General features: G+C 39.6%; 1 protein-coding gene across 1 annotated transcript in view; it reads left to right on the top strand.

Annotated features, from left to right (window-relative positions):
- The window catches only part of myt1la (myelin transcription factor 1-like, a), a 93,359-nt gene that overhangs the window by 36,011 nt on the left and 39,294 nt on the right, over positions 1-18,054 (top strand). Inside the window, exons 6-7 of the mRNA XM_080882208.1 lie at positions 12,959-13,452; positions 16,205-16,835. Coding sequence (XP_080738334.1) covers positions 12,959-13,452; positions 16,205-16,835 — 1,125 coding nt within the window. The remainder of the gene's footprint in view (positions 1-12,958; positions 13,453-16,204; positions 16,836-18,054) is intronic.

Here is an 18,054-nt window from a genome sequence, read left to right as displayed (position 1 = left end):
TTACACTTGATGTCCAGCGACATATGCTCGAAATGCAAAGCAGGAATATTTATACATTCCAGTCAATCTTGGCCACTTTCTCGATCAGTTGGAATCATTGACCCTATGACTAAGGAAAGACACTTCCTCCTCAAACATAGAAGCTACGTTAGAAATGATATTATATTAAAAAAAACATGTTGGCAAGAGATCATAATGGTATTGAAAACCTCAGCAGATCTTTGGGATGGATTTTTATTGGCGATGTTTGAAGTTGTAAGACATGGTTGTTGCCTTCTTTGTATCTTTCTGTTTCTATGCCGTTGCCCCTTCTTTCTTTCTGTATTCATGTACTTAAGTAAAATAATGGATACAAATTGTGTATATTGTGAAATATGACAATACAGGATTTGAACAGATAAAATGGAGAGAAAAGTGAAAAAGAATAACAAAAAAGTTGCAGACTTTTCTTGGCGGTGGCTCACAGGCTTCAAACGTCTCACTCAGCAGCTGAGAAAACGAATCCTACCAACATTAAATGGGCTCATGTCACGGTTTCAGACCTCCTCGATCGGCAGGTCACAGCCTTCATCTCAGTAAATTCGTCCCTCTGTCACGAGGCTGCAGATAGAAAAAAAACCCCAATCTGGTGGAGTGTGGCGCTGCGAAGTCCTCAGGTCACATCACTCGGGCTGTAGGACAGATGGTTTGTGCCTCAGATCTCTATCACCTCTGGAAATAGTGAATTACCAACATAATTAGAGGAGCTCTAAAATTTAAAAAAAGCATTAAAAACTTTTTTTCTTGCCAAAAAAAGACAAAAAACAAACCTGAGGAAGTTATGTATGCACAAACATAGAAGTGAAACAACATGAAACCACCAAACTTTTTCTGCACAAATCCTGGTAGAACACGTATGAATTATAAAAACCAGGTGAAATATATATCAAAGCAAGTCTGCTGTATCTCCACTGAAGTAGACATGGATCACAGAGGTTTTCCCTCAAAGAAGATCTATTTGAAATCTGAATATGAGAATATATATATATAGATATAGATATACATATATACATATATGTATGTGTGTGTGTGTATTCATAATAAATGTATATATAGAGATTATATACATATTATATATATATATAGAGAGAGAGAAATTTATTATGAAATCCAAGCACTTGGATTTCATTGGAGTATGTCCAAAATAAGCATAAAATATCTTTTTTAAGTGTAGGTGGTTGGTCTGTGTGTGCATGGGGGAGGGCGGCATGCAGAGGGTGCACAGCTAAGGACAGCATTTCGATAAAGCCCGTGGTAACAAAGAGATAATGAGGAGGGCATGATGGTGAATCGCTGGCAGGGCAGACGGATGGCGCAGCGAAGGGCACAGAGGAAGCTCGGGAATTTCAGTGTTGGGCGAAGAAAGAGTCAAACGGGGGGGAAAGAGTGTCAATATAGGAAATGCACACCTGTTTATTAACGGTTTCATGTTGGTGAGACGACAAAGATGGGATTTGCTGTAGTATTGCCCTTACATCCTTTTTCATTACTCTGGTTTTACTGTTACTCAAAGTGTTTATTCAGGCTTAAGGAGTTGCGATGTCGATGCATTTAAACTGGATTAACTCTGTTTTGCTGTTGCTTGCTGGTAGTTCAGCACAGTGATTCAGGTAGTTCAGTGAAAGGGAAAATATTTATTTATTTATTTTATTTCACCGTTTTTTTCTCTATGTAATTAAAGACTGTTCAATAACATTGCACTCTTTTTTGTGATGATCCTGAGTGTGTGACATGCGCTGCAAATAAAGGCTGCATGTAGTTTCTGGGTCTGAAAAGTGAAGTCGGGGCAGAAGTGGCAGTCATGTTTTATGCTTTATTGTTAATTTGACTCTAAATGGGATTGCAATGTACAAAACAACCGTCTTTTTAGTTAGAAAATGAGATAATATTCCCATTGTCATCATTTTCTTTTTACTCAAACCTTAAACCATGTGAGCATAAGCTTCATTTACCAAAGGTCTGCCTTTTATTTGGAACCAGAAACCTCACCCCCTATTAGCCACTGGAAAAACTGCAGCTTGTGGTACTGCTATATTGTCTTGACTTTGCAGATCCAGAGGATTTGGCCATCTTTGTATACAGTCTACTATGTTCTGTCAAGAAAATTAGATTGGATTTTTTTGGCAGTAGCAATAAGAAAAGAACCAACATTTTATTATTTAAATCAGTCAATAATATTATATATAATTTTCTTATCTCATGGACAGACTCCAGTACAGTGCTGGACTGCAGTAGGCGATGGCAGTCCTTGTTCTGCTTTGCAGCCTTGCTTAGTTACAAAGCAGTGGCAGCAGCTCTCCAGCTGCTTCAGGTTTTGGTTTGAGTGGACCTCCAGCTCACAGCGCATCTCAAAAGAACAAGGGCTGCTGTTTCCAGCTGCAGTTCAAGATGGTGGGCATAAAATGGGACTTGAGACAGCCGAATTACATTGAATGTGAAAAAGTGAGTGGTGTTCTTGTGCAAGACAGGTTGCTGATTCGTGAGGGACTGAATTTCAAAATAAGAATAATGGTATTGTCCACCAATCCTTCAGTCGTCATAACAGATAAAAATACAAATGAATTGCAAATTTTACTTTGGTGGCTGACAAAAAACAAACAAACCCTAAGCAACCTGTCCAAGTACAGTGTGCATGAGAAACCCTGGAGTGTATATCACTCTAGAGAATACTACATACCACAATGTGTTACATTAGTGTGCTGTTTATGTGCAGTTTGAGTTTCCCATGTGGAAGATTTTGTGTGTTTATATGGGATTTGTTGGCAGTAAGCTTTATCCCTTTGTCTCGTCTTATTCCCCAAACCCAACCTCCTGCTTTGAGGATCCATTCACAATTTCTCCCTATTTCTCCCTATTGTTCTGCTGGGATCAATAACTCCTTGAGGCAGAGACGCAGTTAGTGCTTTCAGTGCTGCTGAATGAGTTTGGGGAGGAGACAGTCAGGTTCAGAGTCACTGTCTCTCTCCCTTTCTCCATGCTTCTGATTCTCCCTCCTTCCCCTACCTCTCTTTCTCTCTCTCTTTACCTCTCTCGCTTTCTCTCTGGAGGATGTCACCATGGCGACAGCACTGTGCGGATGCTGCAGTATGAGGACCAGGAGGGATGCAGCCTGTCTCCCATGGCAACTGCTAGTATACGATGTGAACATTGTGTCGCCCACACCACCTCCCCCCCACCAACTCCTTGTATCACTGTCACCACCCAGTCTCTTATAGATCTCCTCTGTCACCTCTGGCACCAGAGCTGAGGGCACTAATCCCACACATGCTTGGATATAATTATCACACAGCTGCCGGTTTATTAACATAAGTAATAGCAAATGGAAAGCTGATTTTAATAAACAATAATTTATCCTCTTAATGGGGAAAATATATAACTGTTAGTCTCACCTTAGCAATGTTTAATAATAAATGAACCGCAGTCATGTTATAATGATTTCTGATTTTGCTGACAGGTGTTAATATGTACGATTAAACTGAAGCTAACGCTGATGCTTTAAGCTCAGATAGACTGACTGCAGGGTAAACTGAAATAAACGGACTCTCTTTGTTACTTTGGTAAGTCAGCGTGTTCATGTAGAGACAGTAAATCCCTCACAGGTGTCCTCAGTGGAAAAAAAAGTGACTCTTGTACTTGTTTCACACCAACACTTGGTGTCAATGCTGGTTGGAGCCCAGTTCTCCCTTGGTGCCTCGGGAACCAGCAGGTTTAGTTTGAAGAAAATTATGGCAAGCAGAATCTTGTTGGATCCATCTGTTATTTATTGATGAATTGATTTTGACAGATTCAGCGTTTTATTGGCCAGTTTTGCATGAATCCATTTCAAGACTGTGTACCTGCATTACTTTGGTGGATCAGAGGTTTAAGAGCTGAATGAGAATACTCTCTAAATCGAATAATGGAAAATATTTTGAATTTTCAGCCATCTAGTCATTGATCGTGATGTAGATATAAAAATGTGTAAATTCAAGGTGTGCTTAAAGACAACTGCTAGTTGTCACACACAGACAATATAAAGCACTCCAGCTTTTGTTTGAGTCTTCCCATTCTGAGCTTTTTGGCCATTGGCATTTTATTTTACTGCTTCGAAAACAACACTGCATGTTCATTTGCTATAGCAACTCGATGGCATGAGAGTTAAATCCTAAAGCGAACCCTTTAATGTCTATTTGACTTTAAATAGGGCAGAAACTTAGACAGTGAATAACATGAGGAATTTAATAAGACATTAAACTAGAGATTGAGACATAAACTCCTCAGAAAGGTGTTTAATTAAATACATAATCAAGAGCAAACTATCAATTTTTTCTCACAGACTGCTACACAATGTTACCTCTATTTGCAAATCGCCACCTGCTGGCCATTAAAAAGACACTGAGACAAAAAGGAATATCAGGTGTAACTTTAAGAGACCAGAATACACTGTTCCTTTCCATACAGAAAAATAATGCCCTGTAAACAATTGATAATCTACAGAAGTCCTCATAGAAATGATGATAAATATGTGGGTGTCTTTGTTAGGCACCTCCACTTGTCCTCATAGCCACATAAATGGACTGCAGTTTGTGTCACAGAGGCAGTAATGGACTCTGGCTGTCCAAAAAACACACAGAGTGTCCACTTAGACACAGTAATGGATAAGCTGTCATGCAACACTGTGTAGAGTTCGCTGTTGCGTTGCATTCTTTATTTTATAAAAACAATATCTGATGTTGGATATTCTAAACTGCACCAAGATCCAGATCCTCATATAGATAACCAATAAATTATTAAGTGATTCAGCCCACAGTATGTATTCAATCATAATGCTTCAAGACTGCAGCACACCAGTTTAGAATGAAGAAAAAATGTAGTGTGTAAACCCACCCTCTCTTGTTCCCTCTCTCTGTCGCTCTCTTTTCCTCCCCGTAATTACCATGCGTAGTCTCTCGCCCTTGTCTGCAGTGTTCCCTCGTTTCTGATCTGCTTTAATTACCACTGGAATTTTAATTGGCGGGAGACAGCAAGGTGGCCGAGGTCACACTTGCACACATGCACAGGCAGGAAGGAAAGTTGGCAGCCTGACAGCCTATAAGGTAAAAGACGAAGGGATCATTTGAGGAGAAGCGTGTTTGCATGTGTGCGCGTGTCATCTTGAAGGAATATTCACTGCAGTGGTTTGTGGTGAATGAGCAGCTTTTAATCACTGTGCTCGCTCTGTTCTCCTTCTACACTCAAATCTGAGTTTTAAAAAAAATCCAATGTTGTTGAAATATTTATGCAAAGCATTTAGTAAATAAAGAATAAAATAATAGATGCCTTTTATTTCCCAAATCAGTGATTATATATAATGAAATATAATGATGCAATTTTATACATAATTTCTTGCAGACTAGACATAGATTCATCTGTATATTAAGCTATATTAACTTTTAAAATGATGGTAATTAAACCATTACTTGAAAAGCTGTCACATGACTCAGGCATCTTATTTAATTGTAGACCAATCTACAGACATCTATCTAAAAAAAATCAGCAGTCATACAACAGCCAACTGACGGCAGTTGATTCAGAATTCATCACATTTCATGAACAGTCCTAAAAGCCCTGAGTTCAGTGTTTTATGCTGTTGACAATAATATTTTATTACAGTGATTAGAGCATGCTTTATTAGTGGTTTAGTGGTTTGCATCATATCTATCCAATAGACTCCATTTTATTCATGCGAATGGATCCCTTAGCTAATAGCATTATAACATTATACATTTTCATTGCTTTGCAGATGACACCCAACTCTATCTATCCATGAAGCCAGATAACACAAACCAATTAGTTAAACTGCAGGAATGGCTTAAAGACATAAAGACCTGGATGACCCTTAATTTCCTGCTTCTAAATTCAGATAAAACTGAAGTTATTGTACTCGGTCCTAAAAATCTTAGAAATATGGTGTCTAACAAGATGCTTGCTCTGGATAACATTACCTTCAGTAAAACTGTGAGGAACCTTGGTGTCGTTTCTGACCAGGTATGTCCTTCAATACACATATTAAACAAATATGTAAGACTGTTTTGTTGCATTTCCACAATATCTCTGAAATTAGAAACATCATTTATCTGGGTAACTTTGGATATGGCCAATACAAAGTCAAGCTCAGGCTTCACTGTTGAACATCAGTTACGGCAGAGGATGCTTTAAAACATGTATTGTTGAAACATTTATTCAAAGTTTCCCTGAATGTAACAAAAGGAAAAAGGGACAGGTCACGTTCTTGTGTACTTTCAGAAAGATTGGATTTGGCATTTTCATGGTGCTTTTAAGGACAGGCTGACGGTACACACCTACCTCTACAGATTTTCCCTCTTTGTCAGCTTTTTGAGAGGAAAAATTGGCTGAAGCTACAGCAGGAGATTCAGATTCAGCTGCCTGTTTTGTTTTTCCACCGTCAGAGTTTGAGTTTCAGACCGTTCTGGCAGCTCATATAAACAGACCGCAGATTGGAGAGCATTGGGTTAAGGTTATGTACACTGGTCTGAGGTCAGTGCATCAGAAACCTGTGCCAGCAGAGACAGACTGCATCTGTTGTGTTAATGCTAATAAGCATACTACTGGTGAGATGTTTCAGAACTAGCATGACTCTGACTCAATTTGGTAGAAAACAGTGTTTGCATGTGGGACTGTTTCAAATGTCTTTATTCATGTTGCCAGATGAAAAGAGACAGAAAAGCAAAGAAGTAAACAAACCCATTTTTTAATAGACTGCTTGTGATAAAATGAGCTCATTATCGCCTAATGAGGCTGATTCCTTCAAAAACTGTCTGACTGACTCTTGGCCTCGTATTTTCATTCAGCTAGGAAGTGTAGCAGACAGACGCACTACAATGTGCTAAGAGTTTTGCAAGCTACAAATGTGTGTCACTACACCATTTATGGATTTTATCTGCTTTAATCAGATGATTGATGTCACTCAGGTCTATTTTCAGCAATTTTGTACACTCATTTGGTCACTTCTGAATGTTTCTTTTAGCATAACAGATTTACTTCTTGTTCTTCAGATTATAAGATAATAGGAAGCTACTTACTCCTGCTTGAGAAACAAAATATATGTAGTCAAGTCAAACAAAGTCACTTTTATTTGTGTAGCTGTTTTGCAAAACAGCAGGAGTTAACCCAAAATGCTTTCCAGCTGATTGTACAAAAGAAGCATACAGAATAGATAGTGACAGCACCGAATAGCTAGTGCTAAAGACTTTGAAAGAAACGACAAGAGAAACATGACAACCACAAAATGTAAAAGCCACAAAAACATGGTGGCAAATAGCGTAAATAAAGGAATACACTATAAAACAAAATCGGTACAAATATGTCCCGGTAAGTTTCTTTCTTTTCTTTTCTGAACAGTAGTTTATGTGCATTTCAAAGCAAAAAGAAAAAAAAAGAATCGTTATATGTAACTAAGTGTAAAGTAAAAGAAATCTTTAAAACTACAGTTCAGTGAACTGTTTTAAGATAAAGAAATTTACAGTATTTCATTTATTTATCTATTCTTCTATACATTTTAACCACACATTTAATTGTACCATTTAGGAAAACCTTTGTTAGAAGAAAATTACAAGCATTTGTTTTTTTTTGTTTTTTAACAGTGTAACTTACTAAATGTAAGTTAAATGTAAACAGAGTCCAGTAACTTAACAGAGTAACATGAACTAAGTAAAAATAGATGGCTTTTAAGACCTAATTTAGCATTTTTAACACCTGGACTTGACTTTATGTGGACTGTATGCAGACTATTGCAGAGCCTGGGGGCAAGCACAGAGAAAGCATGGCCACTTTGGAGAGATGAGGACTGAGAAATGTTGGTGGGAGGATGACCTAAGAGACCTGGAAGCAGAACGTATAGTCAGTACATCTGTAATATCATCACTGTGTTACTTATCCATTTAAAGTATGACTTCTCATAAGTACTTTTTTGTACCCTTGTTGTGTACCTGTGGTGACAGATTTTGTACAACCTTAATATTATGGTACAAAAAATGATATTAAAAAAAACCCCAAAACTTCAAAATCTGACATTCTTGGCGGTGGTAGGGGTGTACCCATTATTATTATTATTATTATTATTATTATTATTATTATTATTATTATTATTATTATTCACACACTTAAAATTGCCATTTGTGCTGCAATGTTTTAGTCTTACTGTCGCCACTTACCCTAACATGCATGTCATTTGACTGTGGGGGGAAACAAGAAGAAGAACGGAACGAGCTGAACCTGAAGCCTATTTGCTGAAAAAGATCTCAATTCTGCACCTTGCTGCCAATGTACAAGACTAAAATAGAATTAAACTTATATAACTTATAATTTGTTCATGCATGTCTTTAAATGTATCACTCTAAAATCTAGGATCTATGTACCTTTTACTACATAGAGTACATATTTAGTTACTTGACCCTCAAAAAAGGTTCATATAGTAACTTGAGGGCCAATATTTAGCCCTACAGAGTTTGTGTGTTTGTATCTGTAGGGCCAAAAATGGACTTTTACTATACCTATTTTTTGACAGTACAGTGAAAAGCCTAGCACCTGGGTTTTGAACCATTTCAATCAAGAAAGGTTAAAAATTAAAAACTGTTTTAGATACTTTGCCTGAATATAATAAATGTTACACATATTTAGCGTCATTCTTTGATTCTTTCTTTGTGATTCGCATGTTGCTCAGCTGCCCTTCCCTACCTGACCCTCACCATTTATCCCGGCTTGGGAAGCGGCTTGTTGCCCGCTGTGGCTGGGTTGCCGCTTTCTTTAGGGGTCTGTGGTGAACTCTAAAGGGAACCGCCAAGTAGAGGAAGAAGATATGAAATGTCACATTTATTGTTGTTATTTTTATCATTAGGGAGATAAATATGCTTAAGGAGGGGTAGATTTTTGTTGTTGTAGCAGTTGCTGCTTGTTTGCATCACCCACGCACGATCCCTCATTTCTCAAACTGGGATTTTTTGGCTTCGGTAGCAACAAAACCTAAATTCTAGGCTTCAAATCATCCCTTTGGAAAATGCAGAGGGATCACAGGAACACTACAGATGTGTTCTTTCTAGGTTAAGAAACTCTCTTAATGAGCTGCTTGCACTTTACTGCTTTAGGAAGGTTTCAGAATGATCTCAGAAAATTCCTGGGACGGTTTCTTCATGGGCAATGATTTAGCAGTGAGTTCAGTAATATAGACCAACGCCAATAGGCACTTTCCTACATTGTTGTTGAGCCGGTGAAATTAAAAGAAGAAAGTCTTTTGTGCAGGTTTGTGCAAAAAACACGCAGCGGTTTTTGTCAGAAAGACACAGCCACCTCCTCCATCTCGCCCTCCAAACATAAAATAAGCTCTTTCATATGGAAATGGACTAATTGATTTCCTAAAATCCACATTAAAGCCGTGTATAATTGTGCTCACTGTTTTGGAGCAATTAAAGCAGAATTTTCCCAACAGTTAATGACTATTATGGGATTTGCGTAATTGAGGCCCCGCTTGAATAAGCTTTGTTTGGTTTTTTTTTTTCTCGCAGCAGATTCTGGGCCTCAGCGAGAGGAAATCCACTCCAGTGTCTTAACACATGAGCACACAGCAGTGGGAGTCACAGCTCTTTGACCTTTGAACCTGGTGCACACAAAGCCATTCACACTCATGACCCTCACAATGTCTGCACACATCACACTCTTGGTTTCTCTGCTTGTTTGAGCTAAAAAGAAACAGTTTTCAGGGAAAATCTGACTTCACACTGTAATGTGACATGTGGGGAAGATTTGGTAAAATGAGTGAGATGGCAATACGTTTTTAACAGCATATATTTATATATATATTTTAATACTATATCCTTTGAAAAGGTCTTGGAACGAAGTAAATGTTGGTATGTTGCTCAGTGTGTTAAAACATTCACCTGAAGACTCCTCGTGCTGTTCACCTTACTAACAAACACTAAACATTTTATTAAAATTGTTTTCTACTTTTTTTGAATGTTTTTGTTTGCGCTCACTTGTTATCGACAGTATAATAACTTTTTGTGATAATAGCTTTTCCTAAATACTGTGCGGATGTGTTCATGCCTACTGTACACGCATGTATAATTTGTCTGTGGAGAGGTTCACAACAAAAACCAACGCAGTGTATTGTCAGGAAGGGGATGAAGGAGGTGTGTGCTATTGCAGACAGCAACTCTTCAAGGCCAAAACACAAAGAACTCATTCATTCAGTCATATGTTATCTCACGGGAGCAGAAATGTGTGAAAAGCCTCCATCACAGATTTCAGAGAGAGGAGGAAGGATCCAAATGCAAGACGCATAAAGCGGACGAAACTTTACAGTAGACGTATAATTAGAGCAGGGCGATATGACCAAAAATATTTATCACGATATACATTTGAAAATTTGCGATAACTGACGATATAATTGACACTAGACAAAATACTTTACAACTCCACAACTTTATTAGTGCAAAAAAACCCTCATCAATGTATTTTCACTTAAACAAGCAGCTTTTTTTTTATGTGCATTAAAGTTATATAAAAACGTAACAGTGCAAATTCCTTGCTGACAGTTTAACCAAAAGGCATTTCCAGTGGAAATTGGCCGACATATCCTCAGCATAACCATGTATAATATCCACAAAACTTAAAAAGAGGTTATACACGCACAATACGGTAATATTATGTTGAAGCACAGTACGTATCACTCCGCCAGGCTCCTGCCTACGGTAGCCGTAATGTGCTGACAATCCATCAAGCAGTGCGGCTTCGTAGCTTAGCAAAGTCGTACTGAAACATTTGACAGATTTTCGAGCGCCACGCAATCGTTTCGAGGTCAGTAAACACAACCAGAATTCATACATGAGGCACACGGATTATAAGGGGCACTGTCGATTTTCAGAAGAATCAAAGGATTGATTTTTAAGTGTGCCGTATTTTCCAAACAACACGGTAATAACGACGGCCCGCTAGCATGCTCTACCAAAAATAGTGCTTTGTTGTGTATCTGACGGACGAAAGCCAAACCAGTTCCACACCACTGAAGTTGCAGCTTTTTTACAAACCAATTCTGGTTCATCCGTTTCAATCAACGATCCGCTTACGCCCTTCTCATTCTGCATCGCCGCGCATGTGTGTATGTAAACAAAGGCACTGCACATGCGCGTTTTACCCATATTCTATCGTGATATTTCATTTTCCTATCGTTGCCCAAAATTACACCGGTATTACCGTGAACGGTATGATATAGCCCAGCCCTACGTATAATCAATTTCAATCCAAAAGACAAAACAGCAATCATCAGTAACAACAGCACAAGTAAGCAGTGGTTCCTGTTTTTTTGAGATGCTAGAGGAATGTTTCTGTTTTGTTTAGAAGCACATTATAAAAAGGAATTAATTGAAACATAAATGTATACCTAAAGTTTCTCAGCACAGTGTGAAAGGTAGGAACATTACTCATCACAGGTATCTGAGTTGCACTTGCCCATCTTTGAAGCTTGTGCATCAAGCTATATGCTACACATATATAACAGAACATTCCTGATCATGTGACTTTAATATCTGACTTTAGTTACCACATTTAAAACTTGATATTGAAACAGAATGAGGGAACAATGTGGTCAAAGCGATCAATATTACGGGACGCTTAGATTTGAACTCAGTATCACACGTCGACATCCACAACTTGAGCAGCTGCTGCAGCTGCCACTATAAGGAGACAAATGATCAGCATGCATCATATGATTAATAATGCTCTCTGCATTCATACATTCAGTGTTCTGCTTCTTTAATGTTTTAGAAAGTTCATCATACCAACTGAACAGAACAAGGTCCCACCTTTTCAAACCCTGCTTTTTACTCCTGCCACCCTGGACTTACAGAGTTTGATAAGGATACCAGTAATATTTAACATCCTTTCCAGATATGAGCCCGTGCTCTTGTAACTTAGTCAATAATTTACAATAATTAATATGGTCAAAAGCTTTTGATTTTGAGGAAGCACATAAATATAGTTGGGTTTTGCCTGTTATACTTGTAAACATCTTATGTGCACAGTTAAACTGTCTTTAACCCTTGTATGGTGTTCGGGTCTGTGAGACCCGTGTTCAGTTTTTTTCAAAAGAAAAATTAAACAATTAATTATTTTTTCACGTGTAAATGTGTTGTGTCTTTCCACTCACTCCACTTGATTATAACTGATTTATTTATAACATTTTATATAAAAGAAAAACGAGAAGCACATTAATTCATAAATGTGATCTAACAAAGGTAAAGGGAAAAAATTAACCATGTTTGCTGTTCATATGTCTTGTAATTGGGATGAAGTAAACATCTGTTGAGTAATTTAACATAAAATTGTTTGATAGTGTTAATTTGGAAAGCCAAAACTCTAGCGGGTCCACCAGACCCATGAACACTGGCTGAGTAACAAAAATACGAACACCACACAAGGGTTAAGTCAGACAGAGGTCATACTTGTAAAACAAACGCTTCTGACAAAAAGGCAAGAGGCACAAACAAGAATGTTAAGAATTACTCTTAAATTTCTCTAAGAGGAAATCAGGTGGTATTAATTATAAATAACACACCTGCCTCCTGCACCCCGTCCCCTTCATTTACAGTATGATCGGTATTACTCTTCTGGATTCATATTTCATGGTAAATTTGGAAGTTTACCTGCTTCATTGGTATGAGAGGCCAAATACGAGCGCTCTCTCTGGCCAAACTGAGCTGATTATGGCTAAGTGCCGGTATGTGTTCTGGCTCAGCAGGATCAAATGTGTTTGTCAGATTTGGCTGTTTTTAAACTTATTTATCCTCTGAATCTGTTGCAGTTTGCAGCAAAAGGGCAAACGATCAAAGAGTAAATAGGAGAGCAAAGATGGTTACTGATCATGTGTGTGCCCTCTGTCCCATCTCAGCATCTACGGCTGCCCGCTGGCCAAGAAGAGGAAGGCTCTGGAAAAACAACCGCTGGAACCGGCTGCCAAGAGGAGGCCCTTCCTCACCTCCTGCCCGGGTGAGTTGGAGGAGGATGCTGGCAGCTATGGCAGCTATGGGAACGAAGCCATGGAGGTGGGGCAGGAGGGGAAGGAGCAAGGGGAGGTAGTTGAAGAGGACGAGGAGGAGGATGAAGGGGAGAGGGAAGGAGATGAAGAAGAAGAAGATGGCGAGGTGGAAGACGAGTTCTCGGAGGACAACGAGGAGCAGGGAGAAGAAGAGGAGGAGGAAGAGGAAGAAGAGGAGATAGAGGTGGAGAGAACAGATACAGCAATGGAGGGTGAGCAGGTGGAGGAAGAGGAAGACGGGATGGATGAGGAAGAGGAGGAAGACGGCTATGACGAGGAGGAGCAAGATGATGAGGGAGAGGAAGACGAGGAAGAAGAGGAAGAGGAAGAGCAGCGTCGTCAACAGGGTGAGTGTGCGGTTTGTTACTTTAGTTGCTTGGATGAGAAAAAGATGAAGGACACGAGCCACGTCATAGTTTTGCTTTGGTTCATGCAGATTAAACGAGTTGCTTTTCAGGATCTGGAGCTCCAATCAGGAAGAAGAGTTTATTGTTTCAGCAGCCACGTAGCCTAATGTATGACTTCAGCTGTTCATCAGTTTGAGGCCTTCATTGTTGTGTTTTTCATTTCACAATCTGCCAAATGTTTCCATTTAGTGACGGGTCGAGACTGCCTAACTGCCAAATGGTCTGAAGGTCGCGGCCATTCAAAAACTACAGCATTGCCACACAGTGATTTTTGATCCTCTGAATCTTTTAAAAGCCTTGAGTACATTATGTGATAAAATTTCCAAAATTCTAGAGAATTTGTTAAAATTTCAGGTAATAGTACAGGACACAGTTAAAATAACTAAAAGTGAATTTTTTTAGGTTGAATGCAAAAGTCCACAAAAGTCCACAGGCTTAAATCCATGAATAGCAAATGTGGACAAAGACTAGATCACGGAACAAACAGACAACCAACAGAGTGTAGACATGTCTATATAGACTCTAAGGGTAATCAGAGAAGTGGGAAGACACAGAGAAGGAGAGAAGAATACTCAAGGAGAAAGTCTATAACTAACACAAACACCTAACACACAGAAAACGTACAAAATCCACAAATTATAAATAACACCTAGGAAACTGTCGAGACTAGTAAAAGAGAGAAATCAAACCTTGAGGAATAGTTAAACTCAAATACAAATAAAAATTCAAAAATACATGAAAGTCAAGAACCAAACTGATCATAAAAACACAAAAAGAATTCAAAATCCCAAACTCAAAAATCCTGTGTAATACTAAAATCCTTTTAGTATTACACAGCTTTTCCAGTCCTTTGTTCCAACCTCTATAAAACACATTGCCTGTTTCAAAATGACAAAATGAGTTTATATTTGTAAAAACGCTGTGAACTTTTTCACATTCAACAGCTGATGGGTTGTCCTTGTGCTCTTTTCAATTAAATATAGGACTTAAAAATGATTTTCAAATCACGACTTTCTCTCTTTATTTTAACACTTCGTCCTTACACCTTTGGAAATAGGGTTGGAGAATAATCAACACTTGAGTCATTTTTAAAAAAGGAATGTACAACAGTGTCATGCTAGCAGTTAAATTCATAAAGTGAACTGAAAATCAAGGTGGAGTGGCAGGTGGTTAAATGAAAAAGTACTGTAGTGAATAACTGAACCACTGCTGATGCATGGTTTATCAGTATAGCACATTTCAACAACAGGGAAATTCAAATTGCTTTACATAGCATACAAAAGGCCTTGGTGTAAAACAAGCAAAACAAGACAATGCAGATAAAAGAAATTAAAAGACAAAAGAATAAAAATTTGCAGTTAGGGGAAGAGCAACTTTTTGTATTAATCAAAAACTGCAAGAACTGATTCAGATGTCGAGTAGACAAAGACTGACAAGCTGCAGACTAAAGACACATACAGGGGAGTGAAAGACAGTAAGACACAGGTGAAGTCAAGATTATAATGATTATAGGAGAAGGAACAAAGGAGAAGGCAAAGAAGGAGAACCTTTAAAATAAAACAGGAAGTAAGTTAAAAAAAAGGTAGAAAAACCCAGAGAGCACATGGAAGGAAAAGACAGGCTCAACATTATAACTAAGCTTAGAACAAAGCAACAGAAAGAACACATGGGCTTGCTAAACAAATGCTGTAAACATTTGTTGTTGTTGCACTTTTCATGAAACCGGTGCTTCTGGCCGGGACATGCCTTCAGTGTTGTGTGCCAGATATTCTGCGAGCACTGCAGCTCGATCCGTGACGGGGCCACCGTGTTTGTGCAGATTCGTGGAACTTTTCCAACCTACAACACGTAAAGATGCCAAAAAGCTGTCGAATTAACAGATGGATAAACGCAGCAATGTCGCAGATATTCAGGTCTTGTTCTGTGTCGCGCTGATGTCCACTTTTGCATGTGGTTTGCAGAAGGAGAGGACTAAGTGATGAGTGCTGCTGAGGAGGGTTTGGTAGACCAGATGCTCTGCGCTCTCCCTCCCACCTCGCTTCCTTCTCTCCCCCCAAACACCCCCCGTGTCCTCAATCGCTTCTGACAGTGCCTCACGAATAAATGGGAGAGGAGCTCTGCTGAGTTATTAACTCCCTCCCTCCCCTCCTCGTTTGCCTCCTCGTCTCGGCGGACGTGTCACATGTGCTCTGCCTCGGTTTCTCCTCCTGAGGATATTTATGGCTCCTGAATCGGAGCACCTCACACGCCTCCCTTTTCAATTTCTCTGCTCTCATTCGCCGCCTCTGTCCCCAAAATCAACAGCGAGGCTTATCGGAGAGAGCGACACTGCCGCGCACCGCTCTGGGTTGTATGTTTTTTGTGAGTAAACAGTGGATCATAATTGGGAGGGATGAAGATAATACAGGCGAGAATATAACAGGGGGAAAAAAAGAGTTCATCAGCACTGCTGACATGATTAGAGGATAAGGGTTTCATTTCCACTTCATCTGCAGGATTTTGATTCTATAAATGGACTGATAGTTGTGTTACCTGCAAAACAAATCACTTTCCCCTCACATTTTTCACAAATTACCTGCTGTTTATGTTGCGTATAGCGTGGGTTATTGCGGGAAACGTTTCTTGGCTGCATTGTGAGATTCCTGAACAGTATCAAGACAAAGGGATTTGTTTCTTGCTTTCCTGATTGCAGAGAACCACTACAAACCCGGTGGACAATCAAAGCTCATTCCAATTCAGAAGGACGACAACAACAACAACAGCTGTACCATCAGCGCCGGTAACGGGACCGGAGAGGAGTACGAGAACTACGACGAGCTGGTTGCCAAGTCACTTCTCAACCTTGGCAAGATCGCCGAGGATGCTGCCTACCAGGCCATGACCGAGTCCGAGATGAACAGCAACTCCTCCAACAGCGCCGGGGAAGACGACGATGACGAAGAGGACGACGGCAGCGAGCAGGGCGAGAGGAAGGGTGAGCTGAGCGTGGACTTGGACAGCGACGTGGTCAGGGAGACGGTGGACTCCCTGAAGCTTCTGGCGCAGGGTCACGGCGCCATGCTGCCTGAAGACGGCTACCCCGAAGACACCATGGTGAACGACGGCAGCCATACAAACGGGCGGCCCGGCATGGGAGTCAGGGGTCAGACTGAGGAGAGCGAGGAGGAGGTGTGTCTCAGTAGCCTAGAGTGTCTGAGGAATCAGTGCTTTGATCTGGCCCGGAAGCTGAGTGAGACTCAGCCGTCTGATCGTCCTGTCCACCACGTTCTCCACCACCAACTCCAAAATCCAGCAGACCACCAGGGGGTGCACCACCTGAACAGGTAGATAATCTCTTAAGAGTTCACAGATATGATTTTAAGATTAAAATTATATGCGCATTACCTCTGTCTGCCTTTGAAATATGTTGACCTCATTATTGAAACCTTTGGTCATGTTTAACATGAGCATCTACAAGTAAACGAGGAAAAACATAGTAGGTAGCTTTTCAAAACTACATAGATGGTACTGATGGTACTTAATACAGCAGTAACGCAGTAGTTCTTATGCAAGCATGCACGCATGGAAAGGGTAGAGGGCACTCTTCTTTTCTTCCATAGCCAACGGCAAACTAAAACTTGTAGTCCTTCTGATGCGTGTTTCTGTTCATGAATGGCGGGACAGAGATATCACTAGCAAAGAAAGCATAGATAAAAGTGCTTCCATCACTGGGTGAATGAGGCAAGTTGCATAAAGTGCTCTGAGTGCTCACAGTAGAAAAACGCCATAAAAGAACCAGTTTATTAACCATTTACTATCAGTAATGCATGAAGTGTGAGGATTTGCATAAACAGTGCAATGGAAAAAATGTTTTGTTTTCAGTTTGGCCTGTCTCCCCCTTGAAGGCTGTCCTCCTGTGCATTTCTGGATCTCTTCCTGTATTCCTTTAATTCTTTGCCCTTGCAGCTGTCATGCTGCTTGTCCTCCACTGACTCTAAATGCGAGCTTTTAAGTTTAATTCCATTATGATGCAAAGGACAAACCACAGGGAGCTTGTGGGTAGCTTGGGTTTTGGGTGTGTAGGATAAAGCAAACTAAAGCACTACTCCTCCAAAATTTCAGACTATGCTATACTGAAAAATGAAAATCGCTGTTTGCATTCTGAGCTATAGCCTCACACCGGCTCTCATTTATAATGATGATCTGCAAAATAAAACTCAAGGTGATACAGAAGTCAGACAGTGAAGTATGAAACGTGCATCTGCAGGTGCTCATTCTGAATATAATGCTCTGCATGGTCCAGAGGTGCACAAAGAGACAGCCTTGAAGGGGAGGTCAGACATCTTAATCAGTTTTTTGTGGGCACGGTCAGAAGACCTTTGATTTATCTTTATATTAGTCCTTTTTAAATGTGAAAATGTACTTTCACAAACCTATTAAGTATTACATTTTTATAATTATTAAACATTCAATTACAGGTTTCATTTGTAAGGTTGCAGGATCTACTTTTAAAACATAACTTTATCCTTTTTAATATTTGATAACATTTTTTACTTTGACTGT

This window comes from Rhamphochromis sp. 'chilingali' (genome assembly GCF_963969265.1).
Source record: "Rhamphochromis sp. 'chilingali' genome assembly, chromosome: 5".
NCBI classification, from domain to species: Eukaryota; Metazoa; Chordata; class Actinopteri; order Cichliformes; family Cichlidae; genus Rhamphochromis; species Rhamphochromis sp. 'chilingali'.
The sequence above is the reverse complement of the archived record's forward strand: the minus strand, read 5'-3'. Positions and strand labels throughout refer to the sequence as shown.